The sequence below is a fragment of the Typopeltis vanoorti genome, chromosome 13 (genome assembly GCF_054136105.1).
Source record: "Typopeltis vanoorti isolate ZY-2024b chromosome 13, IOZ_Tvanoo_1.0, whole genome shotgun sequence".
NCBI classification, from domain to species: Eukaryota; Metazoa; Arthropoda; class Arachnida; order Uropygi; family Thelyphonidae; genus Typopeltis; species Typopeltis vanoorti.
In genome coordinates, this window is record NC_143561.1 from 79,163,848 (window position 1) to 79,180,427 (window position 16,580).

Sequence of the window (16,580 nt, forward strand, 5' to 3'; positions counted from 1 at the left end):
TACCGATTGTAACCAGTTTTTGCATAACACCCATTTTAACACTCTCCTGTCCCTGTCAGTCATTTTCGGCAACCACCCTGAATGTTTTCCTGCACCAGTGATGCCAGAACATCTCCATTTGTTGATCCCATCACCAACTGTTGATTTTGGATGCTCCAGTTGAGAAGCAATGGCACACATGGACACATGCCACCAATGTGACAGCCCAAGATGGCTCTCTCACAGTCACTGAGTTCACATCGTGTTGCCATACCACCTATATTCAACTGCTTCCTAATATCTGTACACCAGTTTTTATGTTATTAACAAACCTGGAATATCAATAACCTGAAATAACAGAGGTGTCTGGACAATTATTGGAAGATAGTATAGAAGTGGCCCTAGTCTTGAAGATACTTCACATGCAATCTTTGCATATATTTGGCTAAAGAAGCAAGACAAAACATATCAACTATAATTTACTTAACAAGGAGGTATGCAAGTTTTACAGTAGTTACACAACATAATTAAGAAGGCCTGTTAGAAGATCAAATTTCAGACAACTGGAGTAGAGCTCTACCCATAAATGAGTCTATTGACTGCATGGAGGTATTCTAAAAATACCCAGGAAGAGACTAAGAAAATTTGTAGTAGATAAACTAGGAGAAGAGAACAAGCTGAATTCAAGCCAAAGATAATTGATCAGGATCAGATTTCTAGCTAAGATTTCATGAGAATATGCCAGCCTGGTTGGAGATAAGTGGTTCACTTATCTGCTCTTTAGCCAACAGGCTGTAGGTTTGAATTCCACCATGCGCAGAGATGTTCGCGATTCTCTTTAGGTGTTAGACGAATTTGATTGCCCAGTATGAGACCACTGCTCCCTTTTCTGGCAGTTTAAAAAAAAAGTTTAGGATAAAAAAAATCTTAGTTCACCTATGGTATTTATGCACAATAGGTTTACCTTTGTGAGTAGAAGTAACATAAAAACAGAGAGAGAGAGAGAGAGAGAACAAGGATCTGTAAGAAGCACATGAAAAAGTGAAAGAGAAAAAAAGTTTCTTAATCCTACGATTTTTTTATGAGATAAGTGAAACACTAAACAGGAAATAGATTGACTGTATTTGAGTACCAAGCTAGCAGTTAAAATCACAAGAGTAGTACAGGAAGATAATTTGACACTGTCACCACCATTCTTTATCATCTATATGAGTCGCATTATTATTAACATCTGACCTCCATGGAATCAAACTCATGATGGGAAGTATTTGCATCATCTGCAAACAGCTGGATATCACATACTAATGCACACAATACTCATCCAATCATGCCTTAAACTGATTCACTGTGTCTACATTCACAACACACTCAGGCAATACATTCCTATCACCAACCACCCTCCATGCAAAGAACCTGCTCCTCGCTCCTCTCATCACACCCTCCTTATAAAGTTTCCAGCGATGGTCTCTTGTTCAGCCTCCCCCACTTCCCATTGTATGAAAAATCTCTTCCATGTTAACCTGATAACAAACCCCTGACTATCTTATGTCTCAATCGTATCCCCCCCCTCCCCTCTTCCTCCTATTCATGAGGCTCTGCAACTTAAGATTCTCTCAATCTGTCCTCATATTCCAGATTTCAACAACAGCTGACCTGCGAATCTTCTCTGAATCCTTTCCAACATATCCTCGTCACCATGAACCTCAGTGACCAAATCTGTGCACAATAATCCATATGAGGCCTGATCACTGCCTTATACAGTGGCATCATAACCTCTCTACTACTGCATGTCAGGGTCCTCCGCATCATTGCCATTATCTGATGTGACGTCTTCACAACTTATGCAATGTGGCCCTGAATTTCATGTCCTTGTCAAACATCATTCCTAGTTCTCTCATCTCCTCTACTTCCTTTAAAGTTTTCCCACCAAGTATATACTTTGCATCGCATTGTTGCTTACCAAATCTTAAAACATTACACTTTGCAACATTGAACTGACAGTTCCACTTACCTGCTCATTCATGAAATCTATTCAAATCCTCTTGTAAGACCATAACATCTGCTTGACTCTGCATTGTTCTCCCCAGTTTTGCATCATCTGCAAACAGCTGGATATCACTAGTTAAACCCATCCCAATATCATTGCCGGGGCCGTCGCCAGATTAGATCGCGCTCTGAGGCAAACAATTAAATATCGCCCCTGATGGATTATAAAACAAATATACAAGAAAATCTCCAATTGCTATTTTGTTTTTATTACAAGAGAAACATTAATGTAAAATGATTACATAATAATATTAATTAAATGTTTGCTCTACGGGGATATTGGACAAAACTTTATAAGCTCTTCTAAATGTAAATTATAAGCTATGTCCTTATAAATGTAAATTATAAGCTTCCACCTCTATCGATATAGTTGCTAGACCAACCAATCTTTCTTGGGTCACTGCTGTTCACAAATAATTTTTAAAGTTTAAGCTTGGAAACACTTCTTTCTGCACTTGTTAGAATAGCGCCGCCGCCTACTGCAATATGGCTGAACAAGCGCCCGTATTAAGCCGAGCCATGATGTATTACTTCAAACTTGGTATCACTTCTGGTTCTTGCTCCTACTGATGAGACCACAATAAATGTCAAAACAGGTCTGGGTAGTGACCCTTCCCATACATGTCAATAAGGATATCTGCATGGCATTATGGAATACTAAGGCAACTGATGTGACGTCATTAGCTTCTATATACAAGTAGCCCAGTTGTGAAGAAATTTCACATGCAAACTTTGTTCTGTTACATTTGGATAAAGGATGAAACCAAGAATATAATTTCTTGACATCTTTAATTTATAATATAATCAAGTGAAAAAAATTCCAACTTCTCTTGTTCATTTTCAAAACTTTATAGCAGTCAGGTAACTTGCACTTCAAGATCTTTTTAACCAATCTCCTTTCCATTCTTAAAGAGGGGTAAGGATAACCCTGTGAATTTTAATACCATCAAAATACAGTTCTGTCTCATTTCTAGAAATGAAAGACCACTCTGCTCTATCCCTCACTTTTGACAATATTCCTCTTGCCCAATTAGGACTAATTCCTTCAACTTTCTGGTATAATTTGTCTTGTACATTAAAAGAACCAGAGTGGATTACATGGTATTACTGTACCACATATAAAGTTTCTAAATACTTGTCTATGTTATTATATTCATTTACTGGAAAATCCACTTCTCACATCAAGAACTCCCTAGATTTAAAAAAAAAAGTTTGTAATATAGAACCTTGAGATATTTTATTTAGTCTTGATATAGTATCTCTTCATAAACATTCCTTTGGCTGATATTAATTTACTTAAACAAGATTTTCCTCCTGATATCAAACTTTTTGACTTTGTTATCCACTCTTGTTATTTCAGTGTACTAGACAAATCATACCAACAAGTTGAAGGAACAGCCATGGATAGTGTCTCTCTCTCTCCCCATCTCCTATCCATGCAAATTACGATATCGAGCATTTTGAAGATTATCTCCTTAAAAACATTTCTCCTAAACCTACAGTATAGCACAAATTATTTGCAGTATGAAAAAGTTCATTAGATTTAAAGCTATTTATTTCAAAAAGAAATATGATTCATCCTAGAATTTGGTTTACTTTAGAAGAAAAAAAATCAATCAACTAGCTTTTTTATGTATTTTAATTCTTCATCAACCAGATGGTAATTTACAGTTTTCTGTTCTTAAAAAAAGAAACTCATACTGATTTTTATATCTAAGTTAATTCTCGTCATCATCCTAGCCAAAAAATTGGAACTATCAAAACCCTGATACATCATGTTCATATTTGTTCCACATGAAAGTTAAACTAACAGACTAAGATAATGAGAAGGATAGGAAGTGAGGTTGAAAATGCAATCGACCTGACAGAGATAGCAGAGAGAAAATAACTCAGGATATGAAAGCAGAGTTGGCGAAGATGAGGCAAGAGATGAGAAAATTGTGGAGTGAAATGAGATTAACAGGTATATATGGAAGTAGAGGAAGGCTAGAAAAAGATGGCAGCGTGAAAGAGGTGTCCAATGATTCGAGAGTAACCATATATGGAGATTAGATTATCAGAGGTGTAGTAAATGAGGAGGTGCATAAGGTTTGCCTTTCCGAGGGGTAGATGCAGCAGTGTGATTGAAGCACTAGATACGAGGAAGAAGTGAAGAAAAGAGTTGGTAGTAGGCACAAATGATCTGGATGGCAACAAGAACGTTAGGATGGATATCATGAGGTTGCTGAGAAGAGTAAAAGATAAGTGTGGTAGGAAAGGTAGTCAGCATGTTGCCCAGGTATGACAGTGATGAGATGAGATGGCAAGTGAGGATTATGAATGGGATGCTAGCTGAGATGTGAAGAGAAAGGAATTCATTTTGTGAATGTGTAGGATGAATTTGAGGAACAGGTAGAGTCATAAAAAAACAGATGGGCTGCACCTGAATGAAATCAGTGTGAGTCAGTTAGAGAAACAATTGCTACAAGAGAGAGCGATGATGTGAATGCGAGACCTGAGTAAACAAGAGGTGACATGGAACAGCAGGTAAGTAGAGCAGGAGAGTATGTGAATGCAGAGGCAAGTGGCATGAGTGAAGAGAATGAGAGAGAGAGAGAAGGAATACATGACAAACAGGGAGGTCAGGGTGGAGAGGGAGACAGTGCGAGAAGAGTGGAGGTATGTGTGTACAAAACAGGATTGGGATGACCGGGGATGTGGGAGAAACAAGCAGATCTGAGGAGAGGTGTAAGATCAGTGATGATAGAGATGAGTGACCAAGGGGGGGGGGGGGGGGGAGTCACATCTGAGGATGGGTTTGAGAAGGCTTGTTATAGAATGAGAAATAAGCTAGTTTGTATGTATGTTTACAAATGCCAGAAGTATTCAAAATAAAATAAAAATCAAACTATTGCATTAATAGAGTATATTCCCAAAAATTGTGGGAATAAATGAGACATGGCTAGATGAGGATGGCATTCTGACAGGAATAGAAATGGACAGATATGATTTTCTTGATTAGCAAGAGAAAAAAAAAAGGGGGGGGGGTAGTGCTGTTGATGGTAATTGAGGAGTTACCTCCAAGTAAGGTGGAGATGAAAGGAACGAACAATGGCAGTGGTTTTGAACCAGTATGATGGTGTGAGGTAGACGAAAACAGAATGAAGTATCTAGTTGGATGTTGGTATAGGTCTGGTAATGTGGATGGCAGTAAAGAGGAAATGTTTATGCAAATCAGTCTTGCTACTAAGAAAAGGTTGATCTTTATGGGTGATTTTAATTATGGTGATATAGTCTGGAATGAAGAGACAGCATCTGGGAGCAAAGGGAATGAATTTCTTGAGTTTTTCAGGGACAACTACCTTAGGCAGTATGCAACAGAGGATACATGCAGATCAAGGGTCTCGGATTTGATTATCTCATCAGATGATGTTATTGTAAATGAGGTACTGAATCCCTCCGTTTGGTGAAAGTGAACATGAGGTAATTACTTGGGTAGTGGCTATTCATATGAGGGCTTCTGTGAGAAAGGGATATTTGGAACCATAAGGCTGGTGATTATGAGAAGCTCAGAAAACAGCTTCCAGCTATATCGTGGAATGAAGAATTGAAAGGAAAGGAGATCAGTGCTGCTTGGGATCTGTTCCAGAACTGTCTGGAAGAGGCAATGTCTGAATGCATTCCAAAGGTCAAGAAGTCGAATAAATTGGGTGTGAAATGGATAAATGAAGAGATGAAGCATGCAATTTGGAAGAAAGCACTATGGTGGCACAATAAGATAAGCGGTGATGATATTCAGTTGCACAAGAAGTATAAAGAGCAAGCAAGAGAGGTAACTCACATGCTAAGGGTAGCAAAAGTGCAGCACGAACAGCAGTAAGCTAATAAGGAATTCTAGAGAGTTTTTTCAATATGTGGCCAGTAGAAGAAAGAATGATTATAGAAAGATGGCACTGATTGGAGAGAATGGAATGGTGGAATGATAACCACTGAGGAGGATATAGCAGAGATACCGAATGAGTAGTAGCATCATGTAGAACTTGAGAGAGCAGTGGGAAAAGAGGAGTATGAGGCCTGTGATGGTGAGTGAGCAGGAGGCATATGAGGAATGGAGATGTCAATAAGGCCATAGGACTTGATGGTATATCACCGCATGACTTGAGTGAATGCTCCATGGAGTTAATAATAGCTTTAACTTTGCATTGCTTAGAAAGAAGTCAACGGATACCCCCATGGGCAAGATGCATCGCACCATGTAACAAGTCACGTGTTTGTAGATGGTATAAGTTGGAGGAATGTGATGCTCCCAAGTCAGGGCAACTATGTCTGGGTGAAATCGCTGCAAGAGAATTGAGAGAGAGAATTGGGCCATCCCAGGTCAACAACCAGTGATACCATACTGAGATGGAAGTGCAGGGATTCAACTGTAAGTGGTCCATGCAGTGGATAACCCATCCCACTCACTGAACATGACCATACAGTGCTACAAAGGTTAATATGTAAAATCCACCATTCGTCGGCTGACATGTTGAATGCAGAGTTCTGGGCATTGACTGGAACAGGAATCTGCAAAAAAAACATTCAGAACTAAGGCTTACAATGAGTTTCCACAGTAGGACCACAATATGCAAGCCCCACATTACCTCAACCAACATGGCGTGTCATGTTCAGTGGTGCAAACAATGAGACATGGAAGCTTGGAATGCTGTGTTGTGGAGTGAGGAATCATGCTACATCCTCTTCTGAGTAGATGGAGAGGTGCGAGTGTAGAGATGCCCAGTGAATGTCTCTTTCCAGAAAGCATAACCTCAACTATGAAATTCGGAGGTGACAGTGTGATGGCATAGTCCTGTTTTTCCTGGTTTGGCCTCTGACCTCTGTTTGTGGTGCTATGAACACTGAACTCCAAAAAGTAATGAACGTTGTGGACAATTCCTACTTTGTGGCATTTCTACAGAAATGACCATTGTCTCTTTCAACAAGACAATGCACCTTGTTATAAGGCTGCTGCTGTAAGTGCATGATCTGTACACATGAACATCACTATACTTGACTGGCCTCCACAGAGTCCTGATCTCAACCCTACTGAACATCTGTAGCATGAATTAGAACATCATGTGAGATCAAGGGACATTCACCCTGCAACGGTCCAAAATTCCCATTGATCGCTACTGTCACTTCTAGAAAATGTCTTGTAGGATTGCTGCAGACATCACAGCAAAAGGAGATGCTACATCTTATTAGTGGGTGCCATGTCTGCTTGTTCTTCACACTATGGTGTCCACTGACTTCTTTCTAAGCAGTATACCTCTAACTTGAGTCAGACTTGTCCAAGTTCCAAAGGAGTGAAAATAAGGCAAAATTGTTCCATTTCATAAAAGGGGTGATAAGATAAACCAATCTGTTTGTCTGAAGTTGTGGTAAAGATGTTAGAGAGAGAGAGACTAGTGAGAACCAGGATTCAGAATTGGTTTGATAACGACAAGGATGGAGAAGATGGGTAGTTTGCTAAAGGAAGATCGTGTTTTAGCAATCTACTTCAACAAGGTGAGTCCATCAGATAAAGTGGAAAGCACACACACACGGTGGTATGTTTAGATTTTGCTGAAGCCTTTGTGATATTGCCACATAACAAGCTGGTAATTTAACTGGAACAGATGGAGTTGGATGGCTGGTTAGCACATGGAATTGGAGATTGCTATCTGACAGGTATCAGTAAGTTGTGTATGGGGAGTGATATCCCAGAAGATTATGTGGCCTAGTGCTGTGGCCTAGGTTAGCCTAGTGGCTTTGCGCTTCGCAACCATATGCCTGGGGAAGGAGTGTCCTAGGTTCGATTCCCGTCGGAGACGGGAGGAGCTGAAGGATCTTCCTCAGCCATAGCCAAGTTAGCTGGTCTTGGGCGCGGGCAGTAGGGTTTTTTCTGCCAGTTTATCTGGTGCTTTTCATCCCGCAAGCAGGCAAACCGGCCCCTTGAACACACAGGGATACAGCTAAGAATACCTTGAGGCATAGGAGTGACCATTCTATCCTCGTATTTCGGTTACGAAATCCAAGCATGCTTGGAAGGTTGTGGGTCTTAAAAGGCCTGTTAAAGCCATTGGAATAGGATGGGATAGAAAGAGCCTTGGAAAGATAAATGCTCCACGTTAAAAAAAAAAAGGGGGATAGAAAAAGAAATACTAAAATAAGCGAAATAACTGGAGCAGAAAGAAGATATTGTGAAGTGTTGTAGAGCATGTAAGTGGAGATGTGCTAGTCATATTTTTGGACTGCCAGATGAAAGTTGGAAAAATTATGCACTGAGTGGATATCAAGCAAAGGAAAGAGAAGAAAAGGTTGTCAAAGAACAAGATGGAGGGATCATCTACAAAGATTTGACATGAGATAGTGGACATTGGCTAAAAAGAGACAGAACTAAAAAGTTAATGGGTTGGTGTATATCTAGCAGTGGAAGGAAAGAAGCTAAAAAAGAAGATTGCTTATAGAGCACTTATATAAAGAGTTATAAGACCTTATACTGACTGAACTTAAACAGATTCGATGGCCTTTGGTTATCCCATTTATCAGAAATATTATTACATCATTTTTATGCAAATCCCTGATTATTATTTCATAACACCTCTAAGGAGTCCAAAGACTCATTGAGAGCAGGCACCTACTCAACAACTGTCTCCACTACTTAATCCACCAACTACACCAAACCACCACTACAATCATCTGCCACCAACGCCATCCATCAACAGAATACAGGAAGAAAAACCCAAGTTTCTGGGTGAAAAAACCCTGCCACCTCCATATGGGATGGGCTAACTCACCTTGAATCAAAATATTTCCATATTAGGATTCCTCTCGTCACAACAAGAATCAAACTGAAGCCTTTCCCAATTGAAGGGCACAATGTACCATTATTCTTCCAATTGTGCTACAAAGGCACTAATTGTATGTTTTTTTTTTCCTTTTTATAATAATTAGGAATTTTACTGACCATCTGTCGTCTCATTAATGCTACACTAACACTTTTTGAAAAAGATTCTTTAATTGTAATTTTATATTTGCAGTTGAAAAAGAGATTGTGGAAGAGATATAAGGAGAGGGGTGGAGGGCAGATACATGAAGAATATAAGACTCAGGCCAGGAGAGTGACCAGAATGGTGAGGAAGGCAAAACTGGAATATGAGAAAGGATTGGCACTAAGATTCAAAGAAAATCCTAGGTAATTTTTTAGCTATGTGGCCACAGTAGGCAGAGAAACGATTGCGAAAGAATGACATTGTGGGATAAAAATGGGAATAGAGTAACTGATGCAGCGGACATAGTGGAATTGTTCACTGAGCACTTTATCAGAGTATTTCATCCTGGATCAGGTTTTAATACTAGAGGGATAGGGCAGGTTCAGGGTTTAGAGGTGCAAAAGGAGAGTGTGTTCCAAATACTGAGTACTCTGGATACCTGTAAAGCTGTTGGACTGGATGGTATTTTACCACGGGTTTTGAGAGAATGTGCTAAAGAACTGACAGCTCCATTGACTTGGCTTTTCAATAAAAGACTGGCTGCAGAAAAGGTACCCAGGGAACAGAAGGAAGGTAAGATAGTGCCGCTGCATAAGGGCAGTAGCACACTGGAAGTGTCTAATTATAGGCCTGCTTGTGTGTCATCAGTAGTTGTTAAGGTCTTGGAGAAATTAGTGAGGGACTATATACAACACTGGGCAGATGAGGACAATGTTATCTGTGAGAATCAACATGGATTTGTTAAGGGGCACTCTTGCTTTAGTAATATGATTGCCTTTTATAATAAAGTGACAAGAGCAGTTGATGAGGGAAAGGCATATACTGCCATTTTTTTTGGATTCTGCAAAGGTGACAGGGTGCCACATGATAACCTGATATTTATATTGTAGCACATGGGTTTAAATGTCGGGTTAGTCAAATGGATTCAGGTCTGGCTGATTGATAGGTATCAGAGAGTTGTGTATAATGGGGCAATATCAAGGAATCAGAAGGTTACAAGTGGCGTTCCACAGGGCTCAAGTACTGGGACTTGTATTGTTTAACCTTTATATCAATGATATTGTCAATGGATTGCAAGGGGCCACTCAGTTGTTTGCAGATGATGTGAAGCTGGGAAGGGTTATCAGTAATAGTGCAGATGTGGCAGCCCTGCAAGAGGATCTGAATAAACTAGACAAATGGGCCAACGAATGGGGTGTCGTTTCAATGCAGCAAAAAGTAAAGTCTTAAGGTTTGGGATCCATCGATGGGAGAATGCACACTCGATTGGAGGAGCTGTACTGGAGGAGGTAGGGGAGACAAGAGATCTGGGGGGGATGATTGATAGAAAACTGGAATTCAGGGAGCATATTGCAAAGGTGGTGAGGGGTAACTCAGAGGATTGCTGCAATACTGAAAAGGATGCTGACCTGCAGAGATAAAAGAGTTATCATTCTGTGGTATAAGACTCTGATCAGACTACACTTAGACTATTGTTCTCAGATTTGGTCCCAGGATTTGAAGGGGATAAATTGACTGTGGAAAGGGTACAGAGGCGAATAACAAAGATGGTTTCAGGACTGTACAATACGAGTTATGAGGATCAACTGAGGGAATGTGGACTGCAGAGTTTGGTGGATAGAAGAAGTAGAGGTGATATGATCGAGATTTTTAAACTGTTGAGAAGCAGTTACAGGGTAGACATTGGAGAGTTCTTTCACTTGGTGGAACGGCGGGAAGGAGCAATGACAAGGGGCCATCCCTGGAAATTACGAAAGGAGGCTGAGCGCAAGGGGGTGAGGAGTGGTTTCTTTGCGTGGAGGGTGGTTGAACCTTGGAATGCATTGCCTGAGAGAGTGGTTGGAGCGGGAACGGTCAATGGGTTCAAGGAGTGGTATGATAAACTTTGTGTTTACTAAAAACGACCTCCAATGACGAGTCTTTTGACTCCATGGAGGCCTGGATAATAATAATAATATTGTTCCATTATCAATGTACTGAGAATGCCTATGATATGTAGGCAAAAATTTTACAGCCTAATAAATTTATTTCATGCAAGTTTAAGTTTTTCTTTTGTTTAAAAAAAATATATATATGTCAGCATGCATACCTATGTTAAAGCAATTGCCTCTTCTATAGGTATTCTCATGGGCAATGCTCCTCTGAACTGGATGCTTCAATTGCTCTACTTTCCTGTGCTCATATATGAACATGAGTAGTTGCCAGTCAACATCCATTTACAGTTCAACTCCAAACACGGCAAACCAACTTCTCATCCTCTGCCTTCATTTGCTACAGCTCTGCTCTTTAGGCCAGTCAGTCCCAATGACTACAACCTTCAGGTTTTCAAAAAACACATCAAATTCTTCTTCTAGATCTAACCGCTTATCCACACACAAGCACAGTACATGTCAACAGGTCTCGAGAATTAAATTTTAAAAAATTATTAATGCACTATTCAATGCTTCTGGGATTTTTCTCTGTTCAAAACTAAGTATGAGGAGTTTCTTTCCTCTAAATTTCAACAATTTCAGTTTAATCTGCCAAGGTTACTTTTTTTTTTTTTATTAATGTTTCAAAGCACAGGGAATTTTTAATAAAAGAGGGAGAGTAGTCTGTGAGGGGAGGAAGTGATTTGGCTGGCCTCGTTGGCCAAGCGATTAGTGTATCTGCTCTGCTCTCCAGCCAAAAGGCTGTGGGTTCGAATCCTACCGTGGGCATGGATGTTTGTGATTGTCTGTGGAAATACTAATGGTGGCGGCAGGCAGTAGATGACATTGATGTAGTTGCAGTTGATTGTAGTTGGTGGATTGAGTGGTGGAGATAGAGAGATGTAGAGTAGCTGTCCTCTCTAGATGAGTCTTTGGACTCCCTGGAGGTGTCAAGTAATAATAATAATAATAATAAATGTTTGGCCAGTTTGTTTGTGAAGTTGTATATACTGCCAACTAATACTACTTTTCCATTCAATACTTGATACACTGGATACATCTCAATAGTCAGCATACTAAAATAAACTTCAAAACAGAAAAAGAAAAAAAGATACACTAGTAATATGAGTTCCTAATGGATCATTATCTTCTCAATTTACAGAAAACCCATGCATACAGGAAGTATTTGGATCAGCAATCTCCCCCCACCACCACCACCACCCATCCCGACAGTATGGCATCCTCAATGCACTTATTTACCAAGCTAGGACTAATTGTTCAATTGACAAAGCTCTTGAAACTGAGCTCAAGGACTTTTGCAACACCTTTTTGGCCAATGGCTACAATCCTTATAAAATACTGCCTGCTTCCCCAATCCCTCTTGCAATCAACACACCAAAACCATTCAATCCAATATATTAAGAATACATCAGAGTATCCTTAAGTTCTCTGCAAATACGATCACCATGCCACTCTCAAACAACTCATTCAGCTAGCTACCTTCAACCATTCTTCTAAAGATCAATCCTATCTCTGGTCAATGGTATCTGAATATCATATGCTATCACAATAAGGAATCTTTATTGTGATAGCATATCACAATAAAGATAATAATGATCTGTTCTGCTTATAGTGGAATCATTCTATTATATACAACCTACAAACTTTTCTTCAACATTATTAAACCAGAAGTTGGCAAAACTACTGAAATATTGTGCACCTACATTTTTTTTTATTATTATTAATTTTGCAAGTATCAGATCCATTCCTTGAGGCCTCTATCTTTGAGTTTTCTGATGGCAACTAATATGTCTGCAATTGTTGATTTAACTGCTTCTAGATCTTCTTTGCTCTATTTTACACGTCATCCAACTGTTTGGATACATTATCTTCTTCTGATCTATTTTACACGTCATCCAACTGTTTAGATGCATTATTGTTCAACAGCTCATCAAAATGTTCTACTCATTCTACAAACTACCACCTAATCTTCCAATCTTCAAAGCTAGCCTATCCAAGTCCTGCTCCTGAAGAGTTTACAATCCTCCACTCTTGTTCCTCCCAAATCAGGATTGCATGACTTAATCCCAACTAAAATCAACATGTTCACTTCATGATCATATCTAGTATCACCATATCTATAAAAACTGTTCACTCTCTTTTCTCTCTCTCTGCTCCATGACGTCCAAAGTAATTATCCTTCAAAAACTCTAAAATTTTGTTTCTATTCTCGTATGTTTACAGCTTCCAATCTATGCACCCATTGTTAAAATGTTCAATAATAATTACTTGTTTGATATTCATTGAATAAACATTTTGGTCTTAACTTCTGGTTAATTTTAAACAAATTTCAATGAACAATGAAACAAATTATTTAACTTTATTTCTAATACTTTTGTCACATCCCAACAATCATATAGCATAGTTTTCAAAATTATTCAGTTAGTGACATGATTGTCAAAAGAACTATACTCTAAATCCTGAACACATCAGGTTTTGACACTCTCACTAAACCAAAATCTTAATTTCACTTCTCATGCATTCTTCTAAATCTGGCACCTTAAATGTTTATTTTATAGCGACTATAAATTAAAGATACCAAGAAATTATATACTTGGTTTAATCCTTTATCGAAGTGTAAGCAAACAAAGTTTGCACCTGAAATATAATCAGGAGAGAGCAACTCGTATATAGAACTAATGACTTCACATCCCTTGCCTTAGTATCCCACAAGGCAAAACTGTGTGTGTATATATATAGTGACCCTTCCCATAATGCCATGCATTATGGAAAGGGTCACTACATATTTGTTTTTATTCAAAATAAAAACACCTTATAGCAACTTGTATAGGTAAAGTTGATAAGGCTCTGTATTACTAAAACCTTGGTATTTAGGGTCTAGCTACTCACTGAGGAGACCTCAAAAAAAGGTTGAAACCGGTCTGGGTAGTGACCCCCACCCATAATGTATTGCAGTATACATCTCTTAGTGAGATGCGCTTTACATTATGGAAAATACTAAGAATAGTGATCAGAGCTTTACCACCTTTACAATGAGTTGCCCTGGTGTTGCACCACCTTTAGACTTGAACTGCGTTCAGGCGCAAACTTAACTGTTTGCTTACTTGGGATTAGGAATAAAATAACCAAGTTTATAAAATTACTTGGTAACCCTATATATATATATATATATATATATATATATATATATATATATATATAGTGACCCTTCCCATAATGCATAGCATTATGGGAATCACTACCTAGACCAGTTTCAACCTTTGCTGAGGTCTTATCATTGGGAGTCAGACCCCGAGATGATACTAAGGTTGAAGTAGTGCAAAAGTCATATTTTTATGTACAAGTTGCCAAAAGGTATCACACATTATTAAAATATTCTGGATTAGAGATAGTTGTTGGATGTTTTTCCACTTCGTTATACTATAAATTAAAGATACCAAGAAATTACATACTTGGTTTAATTCTTTATCCAAGTGTAAGCAAACAAAGTTTGCACCTGAAATATTGCCCTATCACTTATTTTCAAATTCTGTGTTTCTTTCCCAAATATGTACATTACAAATTTATTAACCATTAAAAAATAACTTCATACTATTTTTTTTGTTTTGTATTTGGTCACCTAAACATCAAAACTTGAGCTTTTTCTTGGTTTTATTCGTTGACCAGATATTAATAAATGACATACACAAATTGCCAACAAGTTTAACCAGCTATTCTGTCTGGCTTCTTCAGAACTAGTATAATGGTACACACTAATTTGCTAGTAAAAAAGAAGAATGGAGTAACACAGTCAAATAAATTAAAACTGACGCGCATCATCATAAGCATGGTGTCTCAGTAATGACTGGGACACCACACTCCATGCTTATGATGTTATTCTTTTTTACTAGCAAACGTTAAGTGTGTACCGTTACACTTGTCCTGAAGGAGCCAAACAGAATAGCTAGTTAAACCTGTTGACAATTTGTGTATATCATTTATTAATATTTGGTCAATGAATAAAACCAAGAAAAAGCTCAAGTTTTAACTATATACTACTTAATTTTTATAAAATTAAATTGAATTACAAAACCAATGCATTTTTCACATTCTGAAACAGTTAGTAATGGTGATATTAGTGATAATCATGAACTATGCATAGCAATTTGCACATTTAATGAATGGGTTGGCTATGAAACATACAAAATCATGTAAGTGCTTGGTATTCTAGGAGTATAATAGCCTGATTAAGAATGCAAGCCATATACCATGGGCAATAGCAATATGTGCCCTCCTGTGATCATTTTTGATTATATATGATGGTGTCATGTAATATCAATGAATCAAATGGAAGCCTGAAATGTCATAATGTTGGGTGAGTTATAGTCGACCGTTCCTCCCACAATGAACCCTTGGAAATGTCATGTAATCATGTCTGGAACCTGTCCTGTAACTGAGTAATCTTCAAAACCCACCAGACACACTTATTTTTAATAAGCTCATTCAAAATAAACTGCTTCCTGGGGTTTAAATGAATTTAATTAAAAACTGGTTATAATTAATCTTAAAGTTCTGAAGATTAAAGCTATAAATTTCAAGTCTTGATGTTTATTATTATTACTGTGGTCTATCACTTCGAAATTTAAATTTCTTTACACTAACTAAGGCAGTACATTTGGTTTTCTTTGCTTCCATGTACATCTGTCCCTACGAATATTACTGGTGTGATAAAAATATTTAATAATTTAAAAACAAATTACAGCTGACAACGAATAGGTAATGAGGGACCATATTTCTATCACATTGAAATCCTAAATGTAGCTGCAACTAATGATCAACACGAAGCCGTCATTCATTCAGATTCGAAACAAATACGAAGTGAGTTATACGTGAAATATTTTTTCGCTTGACATATAAAGTGCGTGCATACAAGGGCACTAATAACAGATTACGGGTGGTACAATTTTACTTACTAGGTTTTCTTTACAGAACCGAAGATAATTCTCCATCACTCAATATTAAATTAAATGCTTTTATATACAGCTCAGACAATATAAACTGAATTCATGGTCATGTCACATTTACTTATAATTCACCTCATTAAAGAGGTCACCCATGATGAATAAAACTAAACCATCACTCAACACACATCAGGAACAACACACGAACAACTCGGAGGTGTTACAAATGATCAAAATATTGCTGTTTTCGTATCCCACAATTCAAGTTTCCAATGTTATAGGTTACCAAGAGAGGGCACTATTTCAAATTCCTGACGGGAAAACAGGCCAGTTTTTCAGTAGACGAAGTTCATCGTCCCAAATGCATTAAATTGGTAAGTTTGTCGATGCATTTCTTTCTTGTAGAAGACTGTCGTAATGACATAACAAGATTTTTAAAATATGATGGTTGATATGAGAATGTTTGAACAAACCTATTAAAAACAGTGCTGTAACAAAGTCGTAATAAGTTTGCATTTGGAAATCAGTTGGCAGGCGGGACCACTTCAGAATCACAGCAAGATTACTACTATTTCTAGCCAGCAGGCATAGTTGAAAGCACATGCAAGATACTGCAGATAACTGCTACCAACTATTAATCCTGAACGGTTTATCGGTTAAAAAAAAAAACTACATAGGCAAAGTGGATATTA

General features: G+C 38.1%; 1 protein-coding gene across 4 annotated transcripts in view; it reads right to left on the reverse strand.

Annotated features, from left to right (window-relative positions):
- Positions 1-16,123, reverse strand: part of LOC150100307 (uncharacterized) — a 495,437-nt gene extending 479,314 nt beyond the window's left edge. For all 4 annotated transcript variants that reach the window (XM_090402566.1, XM_090402565.1, XM_090402567.1 and 1 more), the window contains exon 1: positions 15,901-16,123. In XM_090402566.1, coding sequence (XP_090258692.1) covers positions 15,901-15,936 — 36 coding nt within the window. In that variant the 5' untranslated portion in view covers positions 15,937-16,123. The remainder of the gene's footprint in view (positions 1-15,900) is intronic.
- Positions 16,124-16,580: the final 457 nt, after the last annotated feature.